This window comes from Eubalaena glacialis, chromosome 1 (assembly GCF_028564815.1).
Source record: "Eubalaena glacialis isolate mEubGla1 chromosome 1, mEubGla1.1.hap2.+ XY, whole genome shotgun sequence".
In the NCBI taxonomy this organism is placed as follows: Eukaryota; Metazoa; Chordata; class Mammalia; order Artiodactyla; family Balaenidae; genus Eubalaena; species Eubalaena glacialis.
The window spans coordinates 112,793,197-112,817,410 of NC_083716.1; the positions used below are offsets into that span (position 1 = coordinate 112,793,197).

General features: G+C 37.2%; 1 protein-coding gene across 1 annotated transcript in view; it reads right to left on the reverse strand.

Moving 5' to 3' along the window:
* UGGT1 (UDP-glucose glycoprotein glucosyltransferase 1) overlaps positions 1 to 24,214 on the reverse strand; it is a 106,550-nt gene that overhangs the window by 69,555 nt on the left and 12,781 nt on the right. Inside the window, exons 5-15 of the mRNA XM_061183001.1 lie at positions 20,416 to 20,528; positions 18,503 to 18,677; positions 16,473 to 16,569; positions 15,485 to 15,563; positions 13,345 to 13,445; positions 12,542 to 12,641; positions 11,370 to 11,430; positions 8,443 to 8,534; positions 6,973 to 7,123; positions 4,862 to 4,981; positions 3,651 to 3,736 (exon numbers count right to left, since the gene is read on the reverse strand). Coding sequence (XP_061038984.1) covers positions 3,651 to 3,736; positions 4,862 to 4,981; positions 6,973 to 7,123; positions 8,443 to 8,534; positions 11,370 to 11,430; positions 12,542 to 12,641; positions 13,345 to 13,445; positions 15,485 to 15,563; positions 16,473 to 16,569; positions 18,503 to 18,677; positions 20,416 to 20,528 — 1,175 coding nt within the window. The remainder of the gene's footprint in view (positions 1 to 3,650; positions 3,737 to 4,861; positions 4,982 to 6,972; positions 7,124 to 8,442; positions 8,535 to 11,369; positions 11,431 to 12,541; positions 12,642 to 13,344; positions 13,446 to 15,484; positions 15,564 to 16,472; positions 16,570 to 18,502; positions 18,678 to 20,415; positions 20,529 to 24,214) is intronic.

Sequence of the window (24,214 nt, forward strand, 5' to 3'; positions counted from 1 at the left end):
CATCCTCTCTTGAAAAACAGTTCACATCATACTCAAACATGGTTGGCAAAGGCATTCATCACTTGCAGAATAAAAAAGCAGGTTCCCAAAGGTGGCTTAGACTTTTTAACTATTAAAGCAAGCTGTTTCAATATCATGAAATGAGGCCATTACTGACGTTTAAGGCACTGCCATAGTTTTAGATGGAGATTTTGTTCTGTTTTTAAATAAAAATTAGGGGAAGTGAAAATTCTCAGAATGTGAAAACATATAGAAGGGGGCGGGTGGATTTTGAGATTTCATACCAGCAATATGGGCATCATAGGTAAATGGAAAGCATAAAAATATTTACTACTGTCCTTAGGCAAAAAGCTACACCCAAAGTTAAGGTTTATTACATTTTAAAACTTAAAGGAATAAACCACAAAGAGCTACCATTACACATCTACAGACTGGCCAAAAAAACTTGCACTGGCCATTATACAGGCCACTAGCCTCCATCTTAGAGCAAAAGCAATGAAAAAAAGGACAGTCTTTAACTCAAATGGATCACAGACATAAACGTAAAACACAAAATTGTAAAATTCCTAGAAAAAAACACAGGATAAAATTAGGTGATCCTGGGTTTGGCAATAACTTCTTAGATCTAACACCAAAAAGCACAACCCACAACAAAAAGAACTGGTAAGTTGGACTTCATTTAAATTAAGAACTTCTGTTCTGCAAAAGAAACTGTTAAGAGAAGGAAGACAAGCCAAGATGAGCAGAAAATCTGTGCAAAACACATACCTGATAAAGGACCGATATGCAAAATATGCTAAGAACTCTTAAAACTAACAATCAAAAAAAAAAAAAACAGTTAAAAATGGGCAAAAGATCTAAATAGGCACCTCACCGAACAAGGCATACAGCTGGCAAATAAGCACATTAAAAGATGCTCAAAATCATATGTCATTAGGAAATTTCAAATTAAAACCATAATGAGATACCGCCATACACCTGTGAGAATGGCTAAAATCCAAAGTACTGACAACACCAAACTCTGGAGAGGATGGGGAGCTATAGGCACCCTCATTCATTGCTGGTGAGAATGTACAACAGTACAACCACTTGGAACACAGTGTGGCAGTTTCTCAAAAAACTAAACACATTTTTACCATAAGATAATCACACTTAGCAGTATTTACTCAAATGTGCTGAAAACTTATATCCATACAAAAACCTGCATACAAATGTTTGTAGCAGCTTTACTCATAACTGCCCTAATCTGGAAGCAACCAAGATGTTGTTAACAGGTGAATGAATTAAAAAAACTATAGGACATCCATATAATGGAATATTATTCAGTGATAAAAAGAAATGAGGGGCTTCCCTGGTGGCGCAGTGGTTGAGAATCTGCCTGCCAATGCAGGGGACACGGGTTCGAGCCCTGGTCTGGGAAGATCCCACATGCCGCAGAGCAACTAGGCCCGTGAGCCACAATTACTGAGCCTGCGCGTCTGGAGCCTGTGCTCCGCAACAAGAGAGGCCGCGATAATGAGAGGCCCGCGCTCCGCGATGAAGAGTGGCCCCCGCTTGCCGCAACTAGAGAAAGCCCTCGCACAGAAACGAAGACCCAACACAGCCATAAATAAATAAATAAACCCAAAGTTTAAAAAAAAAAAAAGAAATGAGGTATTAAGCCACAAAAAGACATGGACAAAGCTTAAAAGCATACTGTACTGCTAAGTGAAAGAAGCCAACCTGAAAATGTTACATACATCATGATTCTGGAAAAGACAAAAACTATGGAGACAGTAACAAGATCAGTTGTTGCCAGGAGCTGGGAGAGAGGGAGGGAGGGACAAACAGGTGGAGCACAGGGCATTTTTAGGGCAGTGAAACTAAGCTATACGATACTATAATGGTGGAAACATGTCATTATTCGTTTGTCAAAATCCACAAAATGTACAGCACAAACAATGAACCCTAATGTAAACTATGGACTTTATTTAATAATAATGGAGCAATACCAGTTAATTAATCAACATTGCTCTAAAAAAATACAAAGTCTATTAATTTTTTTTAAAAAGTACAGCCTAAACATATATGATAAACATATATCAAACATCACGCTCTCAGGAGGTATGTGTAGAATTTGTGCATGCATGGATGAGGTAGTTGAGAGGGCTTGCTTTTAGATTAAAAATTGTCTTTGTCTTTTTAAAACCCGTCTTATGACAGAAATCAAATGAGTAAGCGCCAGGCAGAAATGACCTAAATATTATTCCTATGAAAATTAAAATAAGGGCTAGAACCTAATTATCTCCTCACAAAGTACTTCCCTTTCCCAAGTATTCAATTTTTAAAAAGGGCATCAGAGTTGTTCTGTTAGCTAAGTCCCCAAATCCAGACTTCTGTTTCTCCCAGGACCAGTCCCTCATCAAGTACCAGCAGGGAGGCTCTCAGATTTGTCCCCTCCTCTCCTCGGTCCCTGCCAACAACTCCGTGTACCACAGCAACTCACATAAAGGAAAACAACCGCTGGTCTGCCTTGGTCTTTCCACCCACTGTTCACGACATGCCTGTGAGTTAAGTGCCTTCCTCTCACCTACCTTTGCAATCTGAGGAGCCCATGCCCTCTTCCTGTCCCTCAATGCAATTCAGTAGATCTTTAACTAATGCCCACTGTGTACCATGAGCCAACTTCTTTTGTGTTCTTATATTCCCTTTTCATCAAAACATAGCTCTGGCTGTAATCCTCCACCTAACCATGTGGTATTCATGTTTACATTAAAAATTTCATTAAACTCAAAATCTCTGCTTTTCCATCAATGAAAACTCGCCATTTTCTTCAAAGTCTATCTTAAATCCAACTTTGCCATGAAACCTTTGTCCTTACCAAATATCTGTCTATAATCTTTTTTTTCCCTGAAATTCTAAAGCACTTAGAACTAGTAAGGACATAACCTAGCACTTGATTGAATATCTTACTGAAAGTAGGCACAGTATTTTGTCCAAGAGGGTAGAAATGTGGCTTATGTTCCACGCACAGCATTTAGCTCAGCGCTGAGTATAGAACACACAAGACCATTTGTTAGCTAAAGAGCTCTTTTCTTCTTTATTTTCATGTTTTCTAAGAATTCAAATTTTATCAACATGTAAAATTACCACATACTATTCAGAATGTGGGAATATCTTAATCCTTATATGTAAAACCTTCAAACATTGTTCTGAAAAGGTACAGTGGAAACCCCAGCCATTTAAGCACCCCGTTGGCAGATTTGGTAACACAAGTGAAATAAATGTGTCTGTTTGCATCTATAAAAAGCTGTGTATACATTTAGTCCTTGACAGTCTGACAAAAGTTCTTGGCAAAGCTCCTTATCTCTGCTGAAGGTAGGCTTTGTGATGTGAACACTTACTTAGGAAAATTCCCTAAGCAAGCTGAGACCACATGCTATTTTTACACAGGCTATTTATTAATAACTCAATGACGGTAAGATTCTATTCATTGAGAATCAAATTCTCTCCCCCAAAAGATACCAGCTTCATACTGAGCAAAAGATAAAACTGCCCTTAACGATCCCCATGATTAATTATCCTACAATTCAGTAACACCAGACTTGTTAAGAATGACAAACAAAACCTCAGCTAAATGAGATATACCATCATATCGATAATGGTGTTACCTTAGTGGTATATGATTACTGAGGAACATCTCAGCTGTGTTAACCAACTCCGCAGTGCTCTCGTGAGCAGGGTCAACTATGAACACCTGTAGGGGAAGGGAAAGGAAAGCATGAAACGACCTTTATCCACATGTCACTGGGCCAACAAAAATGCCTTAGTCTTTACACTTGAAGGACACCTTTTTCCAGCTACTTTTGAACCACATAAAAAAGAAGTTATACAAAGAGCAGTTACCCTCCCTCTGTATTCAAAGAATGTGGTACTGAAAGGCTACGTGATTTTCTCATGATCTTACGCTAACAACATGGGAATTGTATCCAGATGGCTAATACATATTCTTCACTACACCTAACAAAACCCAAATTTTACTAACTCTCCCACCTTAGAAAATGGAGATTAGCTTCCTGTGTATTCATTTCGAAGGATCTCTGAATTAAGAATTCATTTAGAACCCAATTTTTAGACCACAATAGTAGCTATCATGTATTAAGTTCTCATGATGTACTTTAAAAAATAATAATTATCCCATTTAATCTCATTTAATCAAATAAAGTTCTCATTTAATAAAGTTTAATAAATTATCTCATATGGTAAGAGTAAAAGAGATTGAAATTTTGACTGGGAAGGAAAAAAGTCGTTTCAAGAGTGAGGAAAGTATAGAGGATCGTTTCCCTTGAAAGTTCTGAGGAAGCCAACCTTGGCCATAACCTGTCCCGTCTCTTTAGGAACTACATGAGGTAAAAGAAAGACATGAGAGGGGAAAAGAGCGTCGACTAAAAACCCTCTTCCTCTATCTCTCTAAAGCAGTGGAATAAGGATTAAAAAGCAGGAGGTGACGAAGACTTATTTAAGGGAATAAATTGAACTATTAAATTTTAGGGATTAAGATAGTCAAGAAAAACGGTAATAATATATTCATCTTCTGAGTAAAAAAAGAACTATCTTAAAACTCAACACAGTCTAAACCGTGAGGTTAAGGATGAGGAGCATTTCCTTATACACTGACATTTCACAGCCCTACAAACAATCAGTACACTTCCCAACCCTTTCAGTTTGAATATGGAGCTAGAAAAAGAGCGTATCTAGTGGTGGTGGTGGGGAGAAGCAGCTAGTAAAGGAGAGAAGTGAACATTCTAGATATGACAGAAAGGAGGGGAGAAGGCAAGGGAGAAATAGAGATCACAGCCCAACAATAAGGAGTTTTACTTACCATGTTGTGCAAGTTTTTCCTGATCTGTCGGATAACACCAGGAAAAGTGGGGCGAAGCAACTCTTGTAGACTAGAAGGCCATGAATTATATCTGCTATCAACCTCCAGGTTGTTGATCCACTACAAAAAAAACCCACAACATTGTGCATACACTTTAGTCACCATTAGTGAAATTTGCAGAAATAACAATAAGACTTTAAATTATTTCAAGAAGAATCACATGGGAAAGACCATTTTCAAAATATAAAGATCAAGTAGAAAAACGAGTGACTAAAACACAAGCCACAGAATAGGAGAAGGTATTTGCGACCTACGAAATCAATAAAGGACTAGTGTCAAGAATATCTATACAAATCTAATACATCAATTAAAAAAAGGCAAGCAACATATGAGAAATGGAAATGAGTCAAGAATATAAATGAGAAATTTACAGAGGAAATTTAAATGGGCAATTAACACAAGGAAAAATGTACACCTTCACTAGTAATCTAAGAAATATAAACTAAAAGCACAATGAAATTTCACACTAATTAAACTGCAAAAAAAAAATTTTAAGTTTGTCAATATCCATGAATAGGCAAAAATATAGAACAATGGGAATTCTCACCCAATTCTGGTGTCTGGAACAGTCACTTTAGAGAAGATGACCTAATAAAGTTGAAGCCTTTAATACTACCCTACCACTAAGTACTACAGCTCTAGGTGTCTACCCCAAATATATTCTCACATGTATGCACGAAGAGAGAGGTACAAAAAGAGCCATAACAGTACTGCTTATAACAGCAAAAGATTAGAAACAACTAAATATCCATAAAAAAGGAACAGATAAATAGTATATAATATTTGTACAAAAAGAGCAGGGTGGGAAAGTATGTGTATATTACCTTGCTCATGTAAATAGAGTATTTCTGGAAGGATATACAACGAATTGACAATGCCTGTTGCTTCCAGGGAGAAAAACTGGACAGCTGGGTGAAGAGTTTTTTCACTACACACTCTTTTGTATGTCTTAAATTCTAAACTGTGAATTTATAAAAGATATTTTTAAAAATAAGTAAAATATAAAACATGATGTGATAAACTAGATCTATATGTATCAACCTACATAAGTCTTGAAAAAATTATTGAGTAATAAAAAATTCGATGAAGGATACTGATATGGCATTTTTCAAAATTTTAAAACATACAATAGGGAAGAAAATGATCAAGTAAGGGACAGGAGGGATACACGCCCACTTCAGAAGAGGAATTACCTGCAGGGAGGAGAGGCGTGGAACTGGGAAGAGATATAAAGAGGGCTTTAACTGAAACATTTTTTTCTTCCAAGAAAACATTAAATGATTAAATGTTAGCATTTAGTAAGTATGGCGATGGGTCCTACGGTTGCTAATTATGTTAGTCTCTTTACTCTTCGTAATGAAAAAATTTTTAACAGGAAAAAAATGACATAACAGTATTCATCAAAATAACAGTTACACCACCAAGTGAGAAGTCAAGTAGTGAACATCTACATTCTATATTATTCCCCTTTCCAAAAAATTTCCCTAAAATCGGTGCAGGACAGACACCAAGAAAAGGGGACTGGAGAGCTGAGGGTGCCAGGCACGTCTCCATCACCGACCTCACTTTCTCCACAACTGCCCAAGACAGCTCTGCTCCCCCAAGTCTCTTCACAGACGAGGAGACAAAGGCCCAGCGACATCACAGAGCGATATTAATCTACATAAATCCTTCAATATAAAATATCAAAGTCCTGGTAAAGGAGGTTGGTAGCTACAAACTGATATTTTTAAACAAAATCACACAAGACTTGCGTGCAACTGAGAATATACAAACTAAACACTTTCCCAAGAGATGCTCAGCCGAATTCCTAAAGAGATACAAAAGTGGAAAAATCACGGTCTTAACCACAGTAAACCTAATAGCTCAACTTTCTGGAGCATTTAAGAGCCTACTTTATTATATACACATAGCCCCATATAAGCAGTTGTTGTAAATCTTTGATGCCGACAAAAGTCAGGAATAACTTACCTCTCCTAAAAGACAAATGCGAAAACCATAATAAAATACTTGGCCAGACCACTCCCTGGACACGCTCACAGAATACCTACCGAAATAGCAGGGCTCCTGATGTCTACAGCATAGTCGGCCTCAGAGGGCTGGATGTTCAGTTTCAAAACATTATGCAGAGAAAGGCCTTCTATTCCCAATCTATGCAGACCCTCCATCACCCGAGCTTCATTCCTCAATATATCAAACAGACTGAAAAAAAAACAAATAGGTATTTAGGAGAAAGGGCTTTAAAAAAAAAATTCTCACCATGAGAAAAATATATCAGTTCAAACTCAATGCCCTATCAAACGAGTTGAGAAATCAAAAGAGGGAGCTCTTCCCTTGTTTCCTTTTGTCCAAATATGCAGAACCAAGTAGGTAGGAGTTGCTTCTTGGCTGATGTTTATTTATACTTATCAATGTATACACTGTGTATAGAAATTATCTCTAAGTATAAACACACAATTTGAGGATGAAATAATCCTAAATGTGGATTTTACATTGCATGTTTTTAAAAACACTAAAGTAATCTCCCTGTGATATTTCTTACAACTGCACATGAATCTAAAATTATCTGAAAATAGTTTATTAAAAAAACACCAAAAAATATACTAAATAACATATGTTTAATATATGTTTCAATATCAGCATCAATTCCCACAGGCACACACACATATGATCACAGAAAACTGTCTGGAGGAATTCACTCCCAACTTAAGAGGTTTTCTGGGTAAGGAAGAAGAAATAAGAAGACTCTGCATTATTTAAAACTGTTTACAATAAGCAAGTTTGCAATACTCTGGAAAATTAAAGAGATTTTTTTTAATAAAAAATAAAAGGGCAATCTTTTAATGTGTCCTTTACTAATTTTTTACTAGCTCTGAAAGCAGTATATGGACATAAAAGCTCAATTAACATAATGTGAAAAGTATCTTACTGTGGAAACTGCTTATTTTAAAGCATTAACCAACCACAGCTTTTGTTTTCACTATTATGAAGCTACAGTATCAACTGTGTCAATTTTAATATCAAAGATAAAATCAGAATTCTACCTGTCTTCTGCACCAAACCCCCCCAAAATTCATAAGGAAAATTTAAGAGCAATTTAGTCCTAAACCACATTTTAACAAAACAAAAAGGTATCAAATAATATATGTAAGACAGATCACCTTCTGAGACACCAGAGGCCGCATTTTGCACAAACCTACTTCACACTGTTCTCAGAAACAAAAGAACCTGCTCTCTTCTGTTTCTATGGTTAACAGGAAAACTAAGGCTCTAAAAGGGCACCCTCAAAAGACACCTGGGCCTTAAATGTCCAAGGCATCAGATGTACATTATGATAAAAAATGGCCAAGTATCATCCTGCCCATCCCAGCCAGAACATGGGCCTACCTAAATGCACGCACTGGGCCTGATAAGTCATCAGGCTTTGCAACCTGTCACATCAAGGAGGAACAACAGTCTGGACATGTCATAAGGAGCCACACATTATAAAAACTTTTCAGGGTGAAAAATATTATCCATACCTGAATATATCTTGTGTCTCTAAATCTATATGAAGTCCATTGATGAACAGTGCTGAATCTCCAGGCTGTAATCCTAAAGTTCCCTTGAAATACTGAAATATTAAAAACTTATTAAGGAGCAGGAAGAGAATATTTAACAAAAATGTCCATGTTTCTGGTTTTATTATACGTACAAATGTTGACAATGATTAGTACAACTGCTTCCTACAACACTGGGGTAGGGAGGTTAAATAAGCCAAGCACGGACAGTTACTTTTCTGCCGCCCTTCCCTGTCTGTGACGCCAGCCAAGGTTGCGCTAGCAGTCACTGACAGCTGGGCCTTCCGGATGAAGTCCAGGGATCCGATCTAAAAGGGTTTCAAAACCCCAGACCTCCCTTAAACTTTCAAACTAAGGCACACCAAGAAACTTTGAGTTGCTGAGCTGAGGCCAGCACCTACATACACCCGAGCTCTCCAAGGCCACCTCCACGGGGCCCTCCAACTGCTGCTCTCTGCGGCGGTGGAGCGCACGTGACCGTGCAGCCCCTGCAGCCCTCAGACCCGCCCGACCCACTGCAAACACTGCTTTGATGCCATATCATACACAGCTTCTGTTGGCTTATATCCTTTCCAATCAATTCCTCTTTCTCTCCAAGGAAACTGGAACAGTTGGTCATATATTCAACACCACACAGCAGAGAAGGGAAGAAACGTATCAGATACTAGGGACAGAACATGGATCCCTTAGCTCTCCCAGGGCTGGGGGAGAGAGGCAGGGATCGCTGAGCTCCCTTCACTCCCCCTCACTCAGTAGACAGAGAGAAATAAACTCTAAGATCTAGGACTGCATGGGATAAACAGAACAATGCAGAAGCCACGGCTTTTGCTTCTCTGCCCTGCCAGGATAAAATGGCAAGGAAGATAAGGGGATAATAGAAATTTGCATCAATGAGAATCAGAATTTCTTACAAGGGAAATAAAAACTCCACGTCCACTCATTCCCAGGCTGCGAATACAGCACCCTGTGACTGTGGGAAAGACTGACTGGGAACTATGTGAAAGGAAACACAACAGAGGATGGGGATCCCATTCTGAAAACAGGGGATTGCATGGAAGTTACCGAATGCTCTGCCCTACTGGGCTTCTACAACTCCAGCAGCCAGACCTCACCCTCCCGGCAGAAGATCGGAAGATTCTTTTCGGGAGACTAAACAGCTCAAGAGGAAAGGTTTAAAGATTCTGTCACTGGAGTTCCCTGGGAAACGGCCATACCACCACAGCCTACAGTCACAAAGACACATCCTTCGGGCTTTCAATCAGTTTTTTATTGCCTCACTCTCTAATATGAGCAGTTAGCAAGAGATCACCAGACATCTAATGAAAGCCTCTAACATTAAACCCAAGAGATCAAGACAAAAAGAAAGGCAACTTAAGAGGGAACAGACTATGCAGAGAAAACACATACATGAACCATCGATATCTTCAGAAGGATAAGACAACACCATAAAAAGAAGAATTCAAGAATAACCCTTGTAAATTAAAAATTTGACAACTAAAGAAAGAAATCTCAACAAGTGGTCTGAAAATCCTTCCCAGAAAGTTTAAAAATAAAAGACAAAAGAACTGGAAAACAGGAAATAAAAGAGTTTTAATCAGGCCAAACTAGTCAAGGAGATATAACATCTTAAGAATAAATTAAAAAAAAAAAAAAAGAATAAATAGGAATTCTAGGAAAACAGAAAAGACAAACCAAAGAGAAGAAATGCAAAGAAATATGTCCAGAAAATTTCCCAATACTAAAGGAAAGGATTTTCCAGATTTAAAGGGCCCACCAACCACCCAAGAGTACAAAGACTTTTTAAAAAGGCATTATCACTATGGAATTTCAGATTACTAGGGTCAAAGAAAAGACCCTACATGATTCCAGAAAGAAAAGCCAGATCTCATACAAAGGCTTCAGACTTCTCAAAAGCCGTAATGGAAACCAAAATTCCAAGGAGCAATGACTTCAAACTTCTAAATGACTTCCAACCTAGAATTCTATACCCAGCCAAGCTATCAATAAAAACAGAAATGGAAGGGACTTCCCTGGCAGTCCAGTGGTTAAGACTCCACGCTTCCATTGCAGGGGGCATGGGTTCGATCCCCAGTTGGGGAATTAAGATCCTTCTTGCCGCTCAGCGCAGCCAAAAACAAACAAACAAACAAAAAAACAAAATGGAAAACTGATTTCTCAGAGTCTGAAATTTACCTCACATGCAACCTTTCTCATGAAGAATGATTTGCTGCACCAAAATAAAGGAGTAAACCAAAAACAAAGAAGACATGGAATCCAAGAAATAGGAGATCCTAAAAAAGAGGTTAAAGGAAGGTCCCAGGATAACTGGTATGTACTAGACATAAAGAACAACCAGCCCATAGTGAAGCAGATCAAAAATTGATAAAACCATGACAAAAACACAGGGATGGTAGAGAGATGGGGAAAGTGCCAATATGGAGTACTGGTAGACAGTGGGAGAAGTGGGGAGAGCAGTGAAAGAAAGTCAGACCTCATCCTTGTAACAGAAGGCCAATACATAAGATTGGAAACTGAGAAAGTACCAATTTAAGCTTGCTGGAATCTGGAGATAAATATCCAAAGAATCAACTAGGAGTTGAAAGCAGATGCTTCTGGGAAGGGGGACACACAGGGAGTGAGACATGTTGGCGGGGGTGCTTTTTTCTAAAGAAACAGGTAGCACCATTTGATGCTTTGAATTATATATTCATATTCAACTTTGATTAACTACGGAAAGTATAAAAAAGATTACAGAAATGAATCAAAATATCATAGTCTTCAATAAAAGAAGAGTAAAACTATTAAATGTCACTGATTTAACTCACATTTCCACATCTTTAAAGATATAATACAAAACAGAAAAGCCACTATTTCCCATTGGTTAATACCTTCTGATTCTCTTCCACTTCGGTTCTAAGTTCTGAACTCACGGCTGTTTTTGTTATTGCTCTAAGGAAATAAAAACATTATCAGTGCTTGGTTTAGTATTTGATATAAAAGACTTCAATTTCCCTATATGAAACAACACATTGCTCCATAAATTACAAAAAACTAAATGGAAAAAACCTTAAACCTTTACAATTGATAAATATATTCCTCCTCTCAGATGTGTGTGTTTGTTCATTACCACAAGATATAAAACCAAGGAAAAGTAACAGTAATAGTTGCACTTTAATGCGAGTGCAGTTATTTCCAAGATCTTAGTTAAATATATGTAACTCTATTCCTGTACATGATCTCTACAGCTCACAGGCTAAGGATAATGTTCAATAAGTTAAGGCAGCAGACTGTTCAAGCTATTTAAGCACATGTATATCTTCAATAGCATGCTTGACTAAATGATAATGTACTATATGATTCTTAAGTCCTGTCTAAGACGTATTTTCCCAAGACTAATCAAATAAACAAATTTATTTACAAAACATCTCATATCAGAAGTCAAAACACCTCATTCAGTGACTCAAGAAAAGGACTGACAATTATTTAAGTTTCTGAAAATGTGGCTTTTAAAACAGGTTTGCCTTGTATTTATGAGATGTGGAGGACCATTATACAATTGAAAGCAATAGCAGAAAAGCTGCATTCAAAATCTTAATCTGTCACTATGAACAAGTCAGCCTCTATGATTCATTTCCTTCATCAAGAATGAGTAAGATGATATATAAGAAACTCTTCAGGAAGAAAAACACCAGAGTCCATGCCAGACCCTAAGTTAGTTACATCTGCATACATTAAATTTTGTTAACTCATCTAATCCTGAAAGGTAGGTGTTGTTATTTCTGTTTTACTGCTGAGGAACGTGATTATTTACAAAGTTCACACAACTAGCAAGAGGCAGTGCCAGGAACACAACCTAGACTGCTCTCTTCAACCACACAACACAGGGGCTTGTCGCCTTCTCGGGAAGATGGGCCATTACTAGTACAGTGCTGGTAGTAAGAGAACTTTAATTTCCTAAGAATTTTCATATTTTAATGGCTTCATTTTATGCATAAACATGAAGATAATTAGGCATATGTTAAAAAGAAGAATGTCTCAAAGCCTTATTACTCTACGTTACCTGGCTTTGGTAGGAAAATTTTGACTAAGATCCTTCATAATCACCAGAGCTAACTCAATAGGAGCAGCCAAGATTCGGGCAGCAGTCTGAAAACTTAGATCTGCAACAACATCAAACGTAAGTTAAAGTGTATTCATCTATAGCAATGAGAAAGAAATAGGAAAAAAGCACATTTATTTCCCACTATTTTCTTGGTAATTAAGAATGCCCTAGAATGCCATTTCAAAGCATGCCCATGGTTGAATTGAAGGTTTTACTCACTTCATAGGCCCCTAGAGTGTTTACTGTAGCCGTTCCTTGATCTGCCTGCATAAACACTAAGGCATATACCAACACATTTAGCACAGGATTAATCCACCCCAAATTCTTTTCCTTCTTCTGGATTTACAACATTAACACAAAGTACAGTAAAAGACTTTAGTAAATTATGCTGGGAAAGAAAACCTTGATATATAGTTCTTTGGATCAGAAAAGCACACATATATCCTGCCATACTGACATGCCTTTAACATCCAACTGTGTAATAAATGTATACATATAGAAACACAAAGATTAAGACAAACTTGTTTCTAGTATTACAAGCTTATGCACCTGGTCACACAAAGAAAGATCTGGTACTCATCTATAAATATATATCACTCTGCAGAGTGTTATTTGTCTACAAAGGACTTTCTTCCTTTCCTTTCTAATAAATCAGGATTAATCACATGATCCTTAAAATCTGTGAATAAATACAATTAAATTCAAATTCTGTTTTTTTAAATACCATAAAATTTAGAATGATTCCTCTACGTTTTTATTACCTTGCAATTGCCAAACTTTTAAAGGTGCCATTTCATTGGTGCTCTCAACGAGATGCTTTCTGAGTTCTTTCAACTGTCCCTTCAGGTCAGGGTGCAGGTCTCTGAAAGAAACATAAAATCAATCCTTTTCAGGTGTCTTTTCTTTCCCAAAGCACATTTAGAAGTTGACCCCAAATTTATCTTCACAGCTCTCCCCACTTAGTAACAGGAAAATTCTTACAATATAGGAAAAATATTAAATTTTTCTTAAAAAACAAGTTAATATAGAAAAGTATGAGTTAATTTAAAAACCATAAATTTACAGATTAAAAAATGAATCACTACAACAGCGACTCTCTACATTGGGGGAGGGAGGGGAGTGGGACTGAGAGTAGGGAACAGAGGGGACCTCAACTCTATCTGCTGTGTTTTACTCACCTTGGTTCTTTCTTTCTTCAAGTAAAAGAAGGTGTTATGTTGCAGGAAAAAAAACCTCGATAAACAATTCTTTGGTACAGAAAAGCAAGTACGATAGAAACAGTCAATTCTGGGTGGTGAGTACAGGGGTATGTTATATTATTCTCCATCCTTTCCTGAATCTTTCTAATTTCTCAAAATAAAATTGGAAATACCCTGCTTCCAATCCCAAAATGAGTTTCTTTCAGCTACATGCTCATAAGTCCTTTAGTCACATGAATATAATTCAAGCTAACCAAGACTATTGCATTTTGTTTAGTTTTATCTTGAAATACAGTGCATTCTATTTAAAGTTAGTAAAACAGAAGTTTTCAGAGGCAGAGATAGATCACTTAGATCAGACAGACAGATGGAACAGAGTAATCCTGTTTTTAACACTAAAAACTCAAAATTTCTTAAATGCAACCTGCCGAAAGTAAAATATTTACTCAGATCCTTCACCATCCCACCAACCCATTCCAGTTACCTTACTTTTCTTCATGATAAAAATACCTTAAAATGGGTCACTTACTTTAGATAGCTAAATAACTATTCTGAATGTCCAAAAAGGAAATTATCTTCAATATTCTACATACTACCTTTGCTATAAACACATGAAATCATAATGCTATCCAAAAAACAAACATATAAAACATGAATATGAAAAGGGATTCTGGAAACCTGGATGCAGTAAAAATGGAACCTGACTGCATATTAATAAGGCCATAACTGATGTTCAACACAAAGAAATGTGCATTTGCACAGGATGAACTCAACATATGCACAGTCACTCAACATCAACAAAGTCATCTCTACTAAACTGTTAGTCTAGCTATCATTTCACTGGGTCAAATGTTAAAGCTAAAATATATGAAACTGCACCTACACATACTATTTCTATTAAAAAAAAAAAAAAAAAGCACACCATAGATGTCCTAATTAAGATTTCCAGATAAAGCAGAATTCAGGGCTCTGAACAATGATCAAATCATATCAGAAATAACTGCAACATTTAAAATAACAGCTAAGAACATTTTTCAGCTATAAAATTCTATTATGCTTTCATAAAATAGTTATGGAATATTCTTCAAAAAGCCACTTCCTATCCTCTTTCATATAAAGCAAATTGTAATAAAATGTATTTCAACTGAACATATATAAAATCTACCACACCTCCTACTACAACTCTTTTGCAATTTTTCAAACTATGTTTAGCATAAGTAAATAGCTATAAATACAACATTGTAAATCAACTATAGTTCAATAAAATAAAATTTTTTTAAAAAGAGATAAGAAACAAACAAGCAAAAAAAAAAATAATAATAGCTATGACCTCTCTAACGTAAAATACATTTGATTTTCCTCAGGAAAAGATTGCATAAAACAATTAGATTTCTCCTACTATGTGAATCAAAAAAATGGCATGTAACTTTATGCTATCAACTGCAAGGTCCAGAAAAGGAAATCAATTTAAGCCATAAGCAGGCAGCCATAGTATCATGTAAGAATAATGTACTTCAGAATTATCAGAAATCATAAACTGTACTACAAACTAACTGGTAATCTCCTCATATCAGATTACATACATAAAGTATTGTTGGGAGATCTGTAACTCAGGCAGTAAAGAGAAAGATGATGCTTACAATATGAAGAAGCCTGGAGGTTTAAAGAGAATAAGACCCCTTTCCCAGAAGAATATACATACCTTAATCTTCCAAAGAGAAATCCTTGAACTTCATCAATAGGATCATTTTCACCAATCACTGTGGTGTTAACTTCAGTTCCTACAAAAGCACAGCAAATACATGTCTAATCACTCAGATTAGAAATAAAAATATTGACTTCATAAAATTTGAAAAAAATGTGAAACACCTGAAACTATAATAGCATTTAAACTGTTGAATACCTCAACTAACAGAGTGGTTAACAAACAAACAGAATAAATGTGTTTTTTATATATCCTGTGTTCCTGGATAAAGAAAGAATGTTTTTCCTTAAACTTTGGAAATTTTTACATGTTAACTATTTCAAAATTAGTACCTTTAAAATTATGAATAACGGATTTTTCAATATCAAAATTCTGAGGAATTTGCAACTAGGCAACTTAATCCTAAATATAATTATCGAGGACAGGATGATGAAGTACTAGGCTATCTTCCATGTACCAAAACCAATCATTTTTACTTTTAAAACAAGCTCAAAAGACATAAAAAGAGTACGCATAAAACTTGTTGAAATAATGAATTCAAAACCCTAGAATATTACAACAGGAAGTCTCCACAGTAAAGTGCAGAAAATAATATAAAAACATGAAACTGTCTGTTAATTATATGATAGCTTAAGATTTCACATTGGGTCACAAATTAATTACTATTTCTGAACTACCTATCATCAATAACAATAGCTACTACTTACTGAACTCTTTTGTGAAAAAAACTTTGTTAAATTCTTTACCTATACATCTTATTTTCTCCTCAAAAATACTTTAAGAGGCATATATCATTATCTGAACTCTACAGAGGAAAAAATTAGGACCTAAAGAATTTGTTACCCAACTTAGATATAACAGAACCAAGATTCAAACATAGGTTCATAATACTCCTAAATCTATTCTTTTTCATTAAAGAAACAAATTCCCCTTTAACTCATATTTCAAGAAAACAAAACACATTGGTCTTAATTTACAAATTCACCTTTCACCTGAGTATCATCCTTGGCCTTGTACTCAGTGCTCTTAATGGCCAACTCCACACCATAGCCAGAGAGGTAAACAGGCTCCTTCCTGGGATTCTGCAAGCAGAGCAAGTATTCCACCATCACCACTCAGCTTTCCACGCATTCCCACCTAGCTCTTTATGCATCACAGCATACAGAGCCCGACCATGTTAATGTCACATAGCCATCATCTAGGATTACACACTCAAAACATGCTTGAACTTCCATGGGAATCCTTAGATTGTGGATCCTGCCACAAGTGTGAGAACGGGAATTCCAAGGTAGAAACAAAACCAGATGAAGGGGGCTTCCCTGGTGGTGCAGTGGTTAAGAATCCGCCTGCCAATGCAGGGGACACAGGTTCGATCCCTGGTCCGGGAAGATCCCACACGCCGCAGAGCAGCTAAGCCCGTGCGCCACAACTACTGAGCCTGCGCTCTAGAGCCTGCGAGCCACAACTACTGAAGCCCACGTGCCCTAGAGCCGGCGCTCCGCAACAAGACAAGCCATCACAATGAGAAGCCCACTCACCACAACAAAGAGTAGCCCCCACTCGTCACAACTAGAGAAAGCCCGCGTGCAGCAACAAAGACCCAAGGCAGCCAAAAGTAAATTAAAAACAAAAATTAAAAAAAAAAAAAAAAAACAGATGAAGGGATAGTGGAAAGGGCAAAGGTCACCAAACCATGTGAAGAAATGGAGAAAACAAAAAAGCAGTTCCGGAACCTACACAGGGTTGAAAACTGGTGAGGTTTCAAACCTAGAAGTGCTTTGTTGAGACCGTGTGTGTAAATGTGTATGTGTGTGTGTACATTTTTTTACTGACTTTAAATGTCTTCAGGCAGGGTTTGGGCTGACCTAATATCACAGGCTTACCATCATCCTGAATGAGGATGGCCCTTTAAATACCAGCAATAGGGACTTCCCTGGTGGTCCAGTGGTTAAGAATCCACCTTCCAATGCAGGGGACGCAGGTTTGATCCGTGGTCGGGCAACTAAGATCCCACATGCCGCGGGGCAACTAAGATCCCACATGCCGCGGGGCAACCAAGCCGGCGCACTCTAGAGCCCATACGCCACAACTAGAGAAAAGCCCACATGCCCCAACGAAGAGCCCGCGTGCTGCAACAAAAGATCCTGCGTGCCGCAACTAAGACCTGACACAGCCAAATAAATAAATAAATATTGAAAAAAAAAAAAAAATAACCAGCAACAGAGCAAGGCGGTGGCGGGTGGGGGGCGGGTCCAAAACTGGATATTGATAAATCTGTTTCTGCTCACATAAATTTTCATTTAAAATTTTTATTTTACTTTCCCATGGACTTAACATCCAATATTTACTGAGCTTAATACGACACAGAAACTTTAAAGGCCAACGATCTTTACATATAAATATTTTAAATGCTAAATGCCACACAAGGTTTCGAAAGCTTAATTTTAAATCAATTCTGCCTGATTTTACCTCTTTAGAAATCCTCCTTTTTCTATCAAATAAAAAGATGCCAGAAAGGAAAAAAAAAACGGTTTGGAAAGGAAGTGAATTCAAGAATCAGTTCCATAGTATGATGACCATATTAAATCTGGACCAAATTAAATATAATTTACATGGTTCGTTTTGAAATAGAATGTAGGGAATTCCCTGGCGGTCCAGTAGTTAGGACTCTGTGCTTTCACTGCCCAGGGCCCCGGGTTCAATCCCTGGTCGGGGAACTAGGATCCCAGGAGCCGCATGGCATGGCCAAAAAAAAAAAAAAAAAAAAAAAAAAAATCAATGCTGAAATAGAATGTCAATTTTATACAGCCATTTTTTAGGCATATTGTTTTACATTTCTTCAGAAAGGCAAGCAAAGTACCTCCTATGTGCAAATAACAGATCTGATGAAAGTACTACACTTCCCAAAAAAGTAGTTCAAATCATTTTATAAAGGGGGAAATTATTAGCTTAAGTGCTAAGGTTGTGGTGGGCAAACTAATATTTAAAACAGTTACAAAATAAGTCAATACTTACAGATATATAATGTCTGAATACGTAATTGATTTTGCCTGCATTGCTTTTTGATACAAGTTGTCGGTGAAACTTATAAAACTCCTCAGAGCCAATCTCAGAGTAGAAAATAACCACTGAGCTTTCAGGATTAGATGAGGGATATCTGTGATCTCCTTTGAACAATAAAGGTTTTGGTCTGAAAATAAATATTAAAAGCTTAAAATTGTTAACTTAAAAAAGCTTTTAAACATTAAAAAGAGTACAAAATGAAGCTACAGCAATGATAATTTAAGCAAACATTATAAGCATCTTAATATAAAGAGTATCACAATCGTAAATAGTTTTCAGTTAGTAAGAATACTGAAAACAAAACAGGTATGAGTCTTATTTGTTCATAATTAAAATTAACAAATGTACATTATATAAATACTAACCTTAAAATGTAGACTTTGACTAATAATTGTTACCAATTTCTAGAGCAGGGGGTAAAAAAGCCAGAAAAAGGATACACATCCAGCCCTCATAGTACTAAAACTTTAGTAAATTATTCTACCATATAAATAGAATGTAATTATCTTTTTATCTGAAAACCTAAGTGCAAATAATACAAAAAAGCAGAGGATAAATTTAAGCGTATAACTTCCCAATTACAACATCTCCCTCCTCTATCATTTTTACTATTATGATCATCCTACTACTGCATCTAAAACTTAGGTTTTCCTCATAAATTTTAAAACTCCCCCCTCAAGAAAACTTCTCTAAGAATGACATCAAGATATTAACAGATCTTAATGCACAGTCTTTATGACCTACCAATCCTTAAGGAGGTACACCTACACGTACTAAGTGGAAAATGCCCCTTACAAAAATAAACCTACCTACCTGTATAAATTTATAACCACAGAAAAAAGTATAAAAGGATATATGCCAATCCATTAAAAATAGTTACCACCTCTCAGAAGAGGAGACATTATTACTCTTTTCTTTATAAAGGTCTGCATTACTGTAACAAATTAAAGAGAGAATTTTTCAAGTCAGTCAATTTTGTTTTCCCCAAGGGAACAGCACTTTACCATGCGGCCAATTTTGAATGTCCATACCTCACCCCGAGAGAACTGAATGCTCACTGAGTTTCTGGTTATTACCCTGAGGAAAAAGCACTCATACCATTTGGTGGGCAGAGGACAGGTGCTGAGCAGATAATCTCACTAAAGAAGAATCTCCCCACCTAAAACACCCCCTGGCACTTCTGGTAGAGCAGGGCAGTATCACAGAGAGAGATCGCTGTTATACAGCGATCTGTATAATTTATAACAGCATTAGAGCAGGGCAGTATCACAGAGAGAGATCACTGTTATACAATTTATAACAGCATTAGAGGATGTACAGAGGGGTTACTGCCCTAGGCAGACAGCAAGAGGTACCTATTGTTATTTGTCCACCACAGGAAACCTACCTTTAAGCAAAAAAGTCAGCCCACTGATTACCAATTTAATATTCAAATTAAGCTTGCAATTATCTTAAATAGTCTCCTTTGTCTGAAACTAATACTCTCCTGAGAGATCATTATCATTAATATCATTACTCCAGGCACTGGCTTTAATACACAGAATATTCTTTACTAAACTGATGACAAAGCCTATGTAATCTCTCTGATACAGTCATTACTAAGTAACAATAATAGTAAGTACTCTTATTATCTCTATTTCGAAACAAGATGAGGAAAGAAAGGTTATGTAATTTGCCTAAATTCACAAAACTATTTTAAGTGATGGAGCTGGGATTTAAATCTAGTTGGTCTGGTTCCAGAATTCACATTCTAAACCACTATACCTACGGACTAAAAAACCTATAGGAAAAATCAAATGGTGGACTTGATATAGAAGAAAGCGCAACGAATGCATGACATTTAAATAAAGAAACACACAATCTACCTTTCAGAAGCTGTTAGTAGAAGAGTCTCAAGGGTATCAAAATCACAAGTCCTCTTTCCATGCACTGAAAAAAATGAATTACATCCTTCTGGTGGAGGTTCATCAGCTGCTATCTGTCATTTAAGACACAAGACATTTTTTAAAATAATTTCTAACCAAAAACAAGATGAAAACATGAATATTCTAAATAGGTAATAAAATGATAATAAAACAACATCAGTAAAAGCAAAAATTAACATCTACCAAACACCCATTATGTGACAGAAAGAGCTTTATGTTTCACTGCTTTCTTTGTATTATTTCATCTAGTTCCTCCCAATATCATTCCATGAGGTAGGTGTTATTATTATCCCCAAAACAGAACTTTAAAATTCTATCTTAGAAGGTATCAAATGATATCCAGGGGGGGACTTCCCTGGTGGTGCAGTGGTTAAGCATCCGCCTGCCAATGCAGGGGACACAGGTTTGAGCCCTGGTCCGGGACTATCCCACATGCCGCAGAGCAACTAAGCCCGTGCACCACAACTACTGAGCCCGTGCACCTAGAGCCCAAAGCCACCGCAATGAGAGCCACCGCAATGAGAAGCCCGCGCACCGCAACGAAGGGTAGCCCCCGCTTGCTGCAACTAGAGAAAAGCCTGGGCGCACGCAGCAACGAAGACCCAATGCAGCCAAAAATAAATAATTAATTTTTTTTAAATGTTAAAAAAAAAAAAGAAAAAAAAGATATCCAGGGAACACAGTTTGTACCTTGTAGAAAACTAAGCTTACAAATGTCAATTGTAAGTGTCAAAGTATAACAATGCAGTCCTAATTAAGTATCATACGCAGATTAATGTGAAGCCCCTCCCTGAAACAGGAAGAATGACACTGAATCTAAAAAACCAACGGGGCCTAAAAAAAAGAGTACAGATGGAAAGGTAAAATTATCCAAGGAGCACACTAAGATATTCAAAGGAAAGGCTAAATGAGACGTGGGGTATGTTTAGAGTGAAATGCACTAACGCCCAGGCACAATGAGATAAGTCCACCTGCAACTGAAATGAGAGGCACACTGAGAAGCATGAGTGTATAGAGATGGGGAAAGGAAAGGACATAATGACAAGGTCTGGGTACGCACTGATGTCATTTATGTAATATATTCCTACTGAATGTCCTTTTCTACTCCTGGAATACAAATAATTAAGAACAGATGGGGAGAAATGGAAAGCTTGCTATGAAAAATTAATATTAAAACTTTCCATTACATTTTTCTTTTTTGTAAATGATTACAAAACTTACAAACGTGTGTTTGTAAGAAGAATAGTACAGTAAACCCCTATGTACCCATGACCCAGCTTCAGTAATTATCAATTCATGGCCAATCTCATTTCTTCCACCTTCCTACCACACTCCATTGGATCATTTCGACACAAGCTCCAAACAGCATTTCATTTATAATGTTTCACTATGTCTCAATAAAACACAGAGGTTTTTTTTTTTTTTCTTTTTCTGGCCAGCCGCACGACCAGGGTTTGAATCCAGGCCACGGCAGTGAAAGCCCAGAATCCTAACCACTAGGCCACCTGGTAACTCCCACAACACAGAGATTTTTTTTAAAAACATACTACCATTATCACACTTTTAAAAAAAGTAATACAATCCTGTATTGATGGCCACCGGCAGCACAGTTTTTCAATCTTCCCAAGTTCTCCCATAAAAACAAAGCAAAAATGAAAACAAAAACCAGTGGACCACATTTATGACAAAACTAGGTGGAAGGAAATCCCCATGACACAAAACACAAAAATGACCTGTGGTTATCAGAGGCCACAGAAGCAGAGGGAAACTACAGAGATTCTGATGATCCTGAAAACAAGAAAACCCCAAAACAGCCAAAGGGTTTTCACTGGAAAGTATGGTGGGCCAACGGGTTTTGTTTCACCTAGTACAGGTAAGCATAAGGCAGTCTGACCACTCTGAACTCATAACTCACAGGCTAGGACTCCCTTCTAGGAAAGGGCCCCACTCTAAGGAGAAACCGTTGAGGGCAGAATAAAACTCAAGTAGGACAGAATAAAAGCCAATAAAAGAAAAAGTCCAAATAAAAGTGCAAGAGGGGAACAGAGTCAGGAAATTTCAAAAAGCAAGCTACCTTTTTTTTTAAAGCCACCCTATTTTAACATAACATAAAATCAACAGAATAGGGAGCCATGCCAACCTCCAAAAGTTAAGGAAAACTAATTTCACATCAAATTGAGCAGAAGTCTCAGTGTCAAATCCCATACAAAGCTACTCTAAGGAAAGGGGAGAGGGGAAGAACAGAGTAACACCCTTATTCTTATAGACAAGTGCTGTACAAGAGAAATTTCTGCAATGATAGCAGTCTACTGGGAATTCCCTGGTGGTCCAGTGGTTAGGACTCAGCGCTTTCACTGCCGGGGCCCTGGGTTCAATCCCTGCTCGGGGAACTAAGATCCAGCAAGGCCCTTGCTGGGGCCAAAGGAAAAAAAAAAATGTATAGGGCAAACAGTGTAAGTTATTCAACAGAAAAGAAAGGGATAGAGGGAGAACCTATAAATTAAGAGACCACCCACCCCCCAAAAAAATTAATAAATTTTTTAAAACTGGGCAAGACTAAACTCTACTGTTTGGAGATGAACTCTTGGGCAATGAAATGTTTTTTTTAAAACAACAAAACAGCAAATGATTCCAACAGAAGAAAGTGATTCCTTTTGAAGGGCAAAAGTCAGCTGTGATGCGGACACAGCACATGAAGGGCTTCCATGGTGCCTGGCTAAATTCAATTTCTTGACCAGGGTGAAAATTACAAGAGTGTTCATTTCGTAATAATTCTTTATACTATATATTTCTTGTGAGTCATTTTCTATGCTGGTTTTATTTCAGAATAAAATAAAAGGTTTTAAAATTAACATTTCTTTTATACCAAACATACAATCAGTATACACACCTTTGATTCTCTTGCTCTCTACTTTTTTACGAGTTTGTTCAACTCAAAATCCAACAAGGGGCTTCCCTGATGGCGCAGTGGTTAAGAATCCGCCTGCCAATGCAGGGGACACGGGTTCGAGCCCCGGTCCAGGAGGATCCCACATGCCGCGGAGCAACTGGGCCCGTGCGCCACAACTGCTGAGCCTATGCTCTAGAGCCTGCGAACCACAACTGCTGAGCCCGAGTGCCACAGCTGCTGAGGCCCACGCACCTAGAGCCCATGCTCTGCAACAAGAGAGGCCACCCAATGAGAGGCCCGCGCACTGCAACGAAGACCCAACGCAGCCAAAAATAAAAATAAATTTTTTTTAAAAATCCAACAAGATCCACACGTTGCATTAAGTTGACACCTTTTTAAAGTCTCTCTTGAAGCTCCTCCTTCCCTCTTTTCTTTTCCTTTTAACTTATTTGTTGACAAAATCAGATCATTTTACTACAAAGCTTTCCTCATTCTAGCTTTTCCTGACTGTATTCCTGTGATATTGTTTCACATTTCCTATCTGCTGTATTTCCCCTGAACTGCTTTTAGATCTACAGGCTATGATCACACTCAGGGTTAACTGGTTTAGCAAAAACTATATCGCCTCTCTCTTCAGCTGTGTTGTATAAATAAAGTCTGGTAGTCAGTTTTTTGTGTAGATATTTTATTTTTCCTTAAATGAAAATAAGTGCAAATTATATTTTTTATAATATGTTATTTAAAGATTTAACATCACCAATTTTGCTGATTATTTATAAACAAATTGTAAATCCTAGACAATTTCAGGTAGAAAAGGTATAGTTCTGTAACACAATGCCAGGACAACTG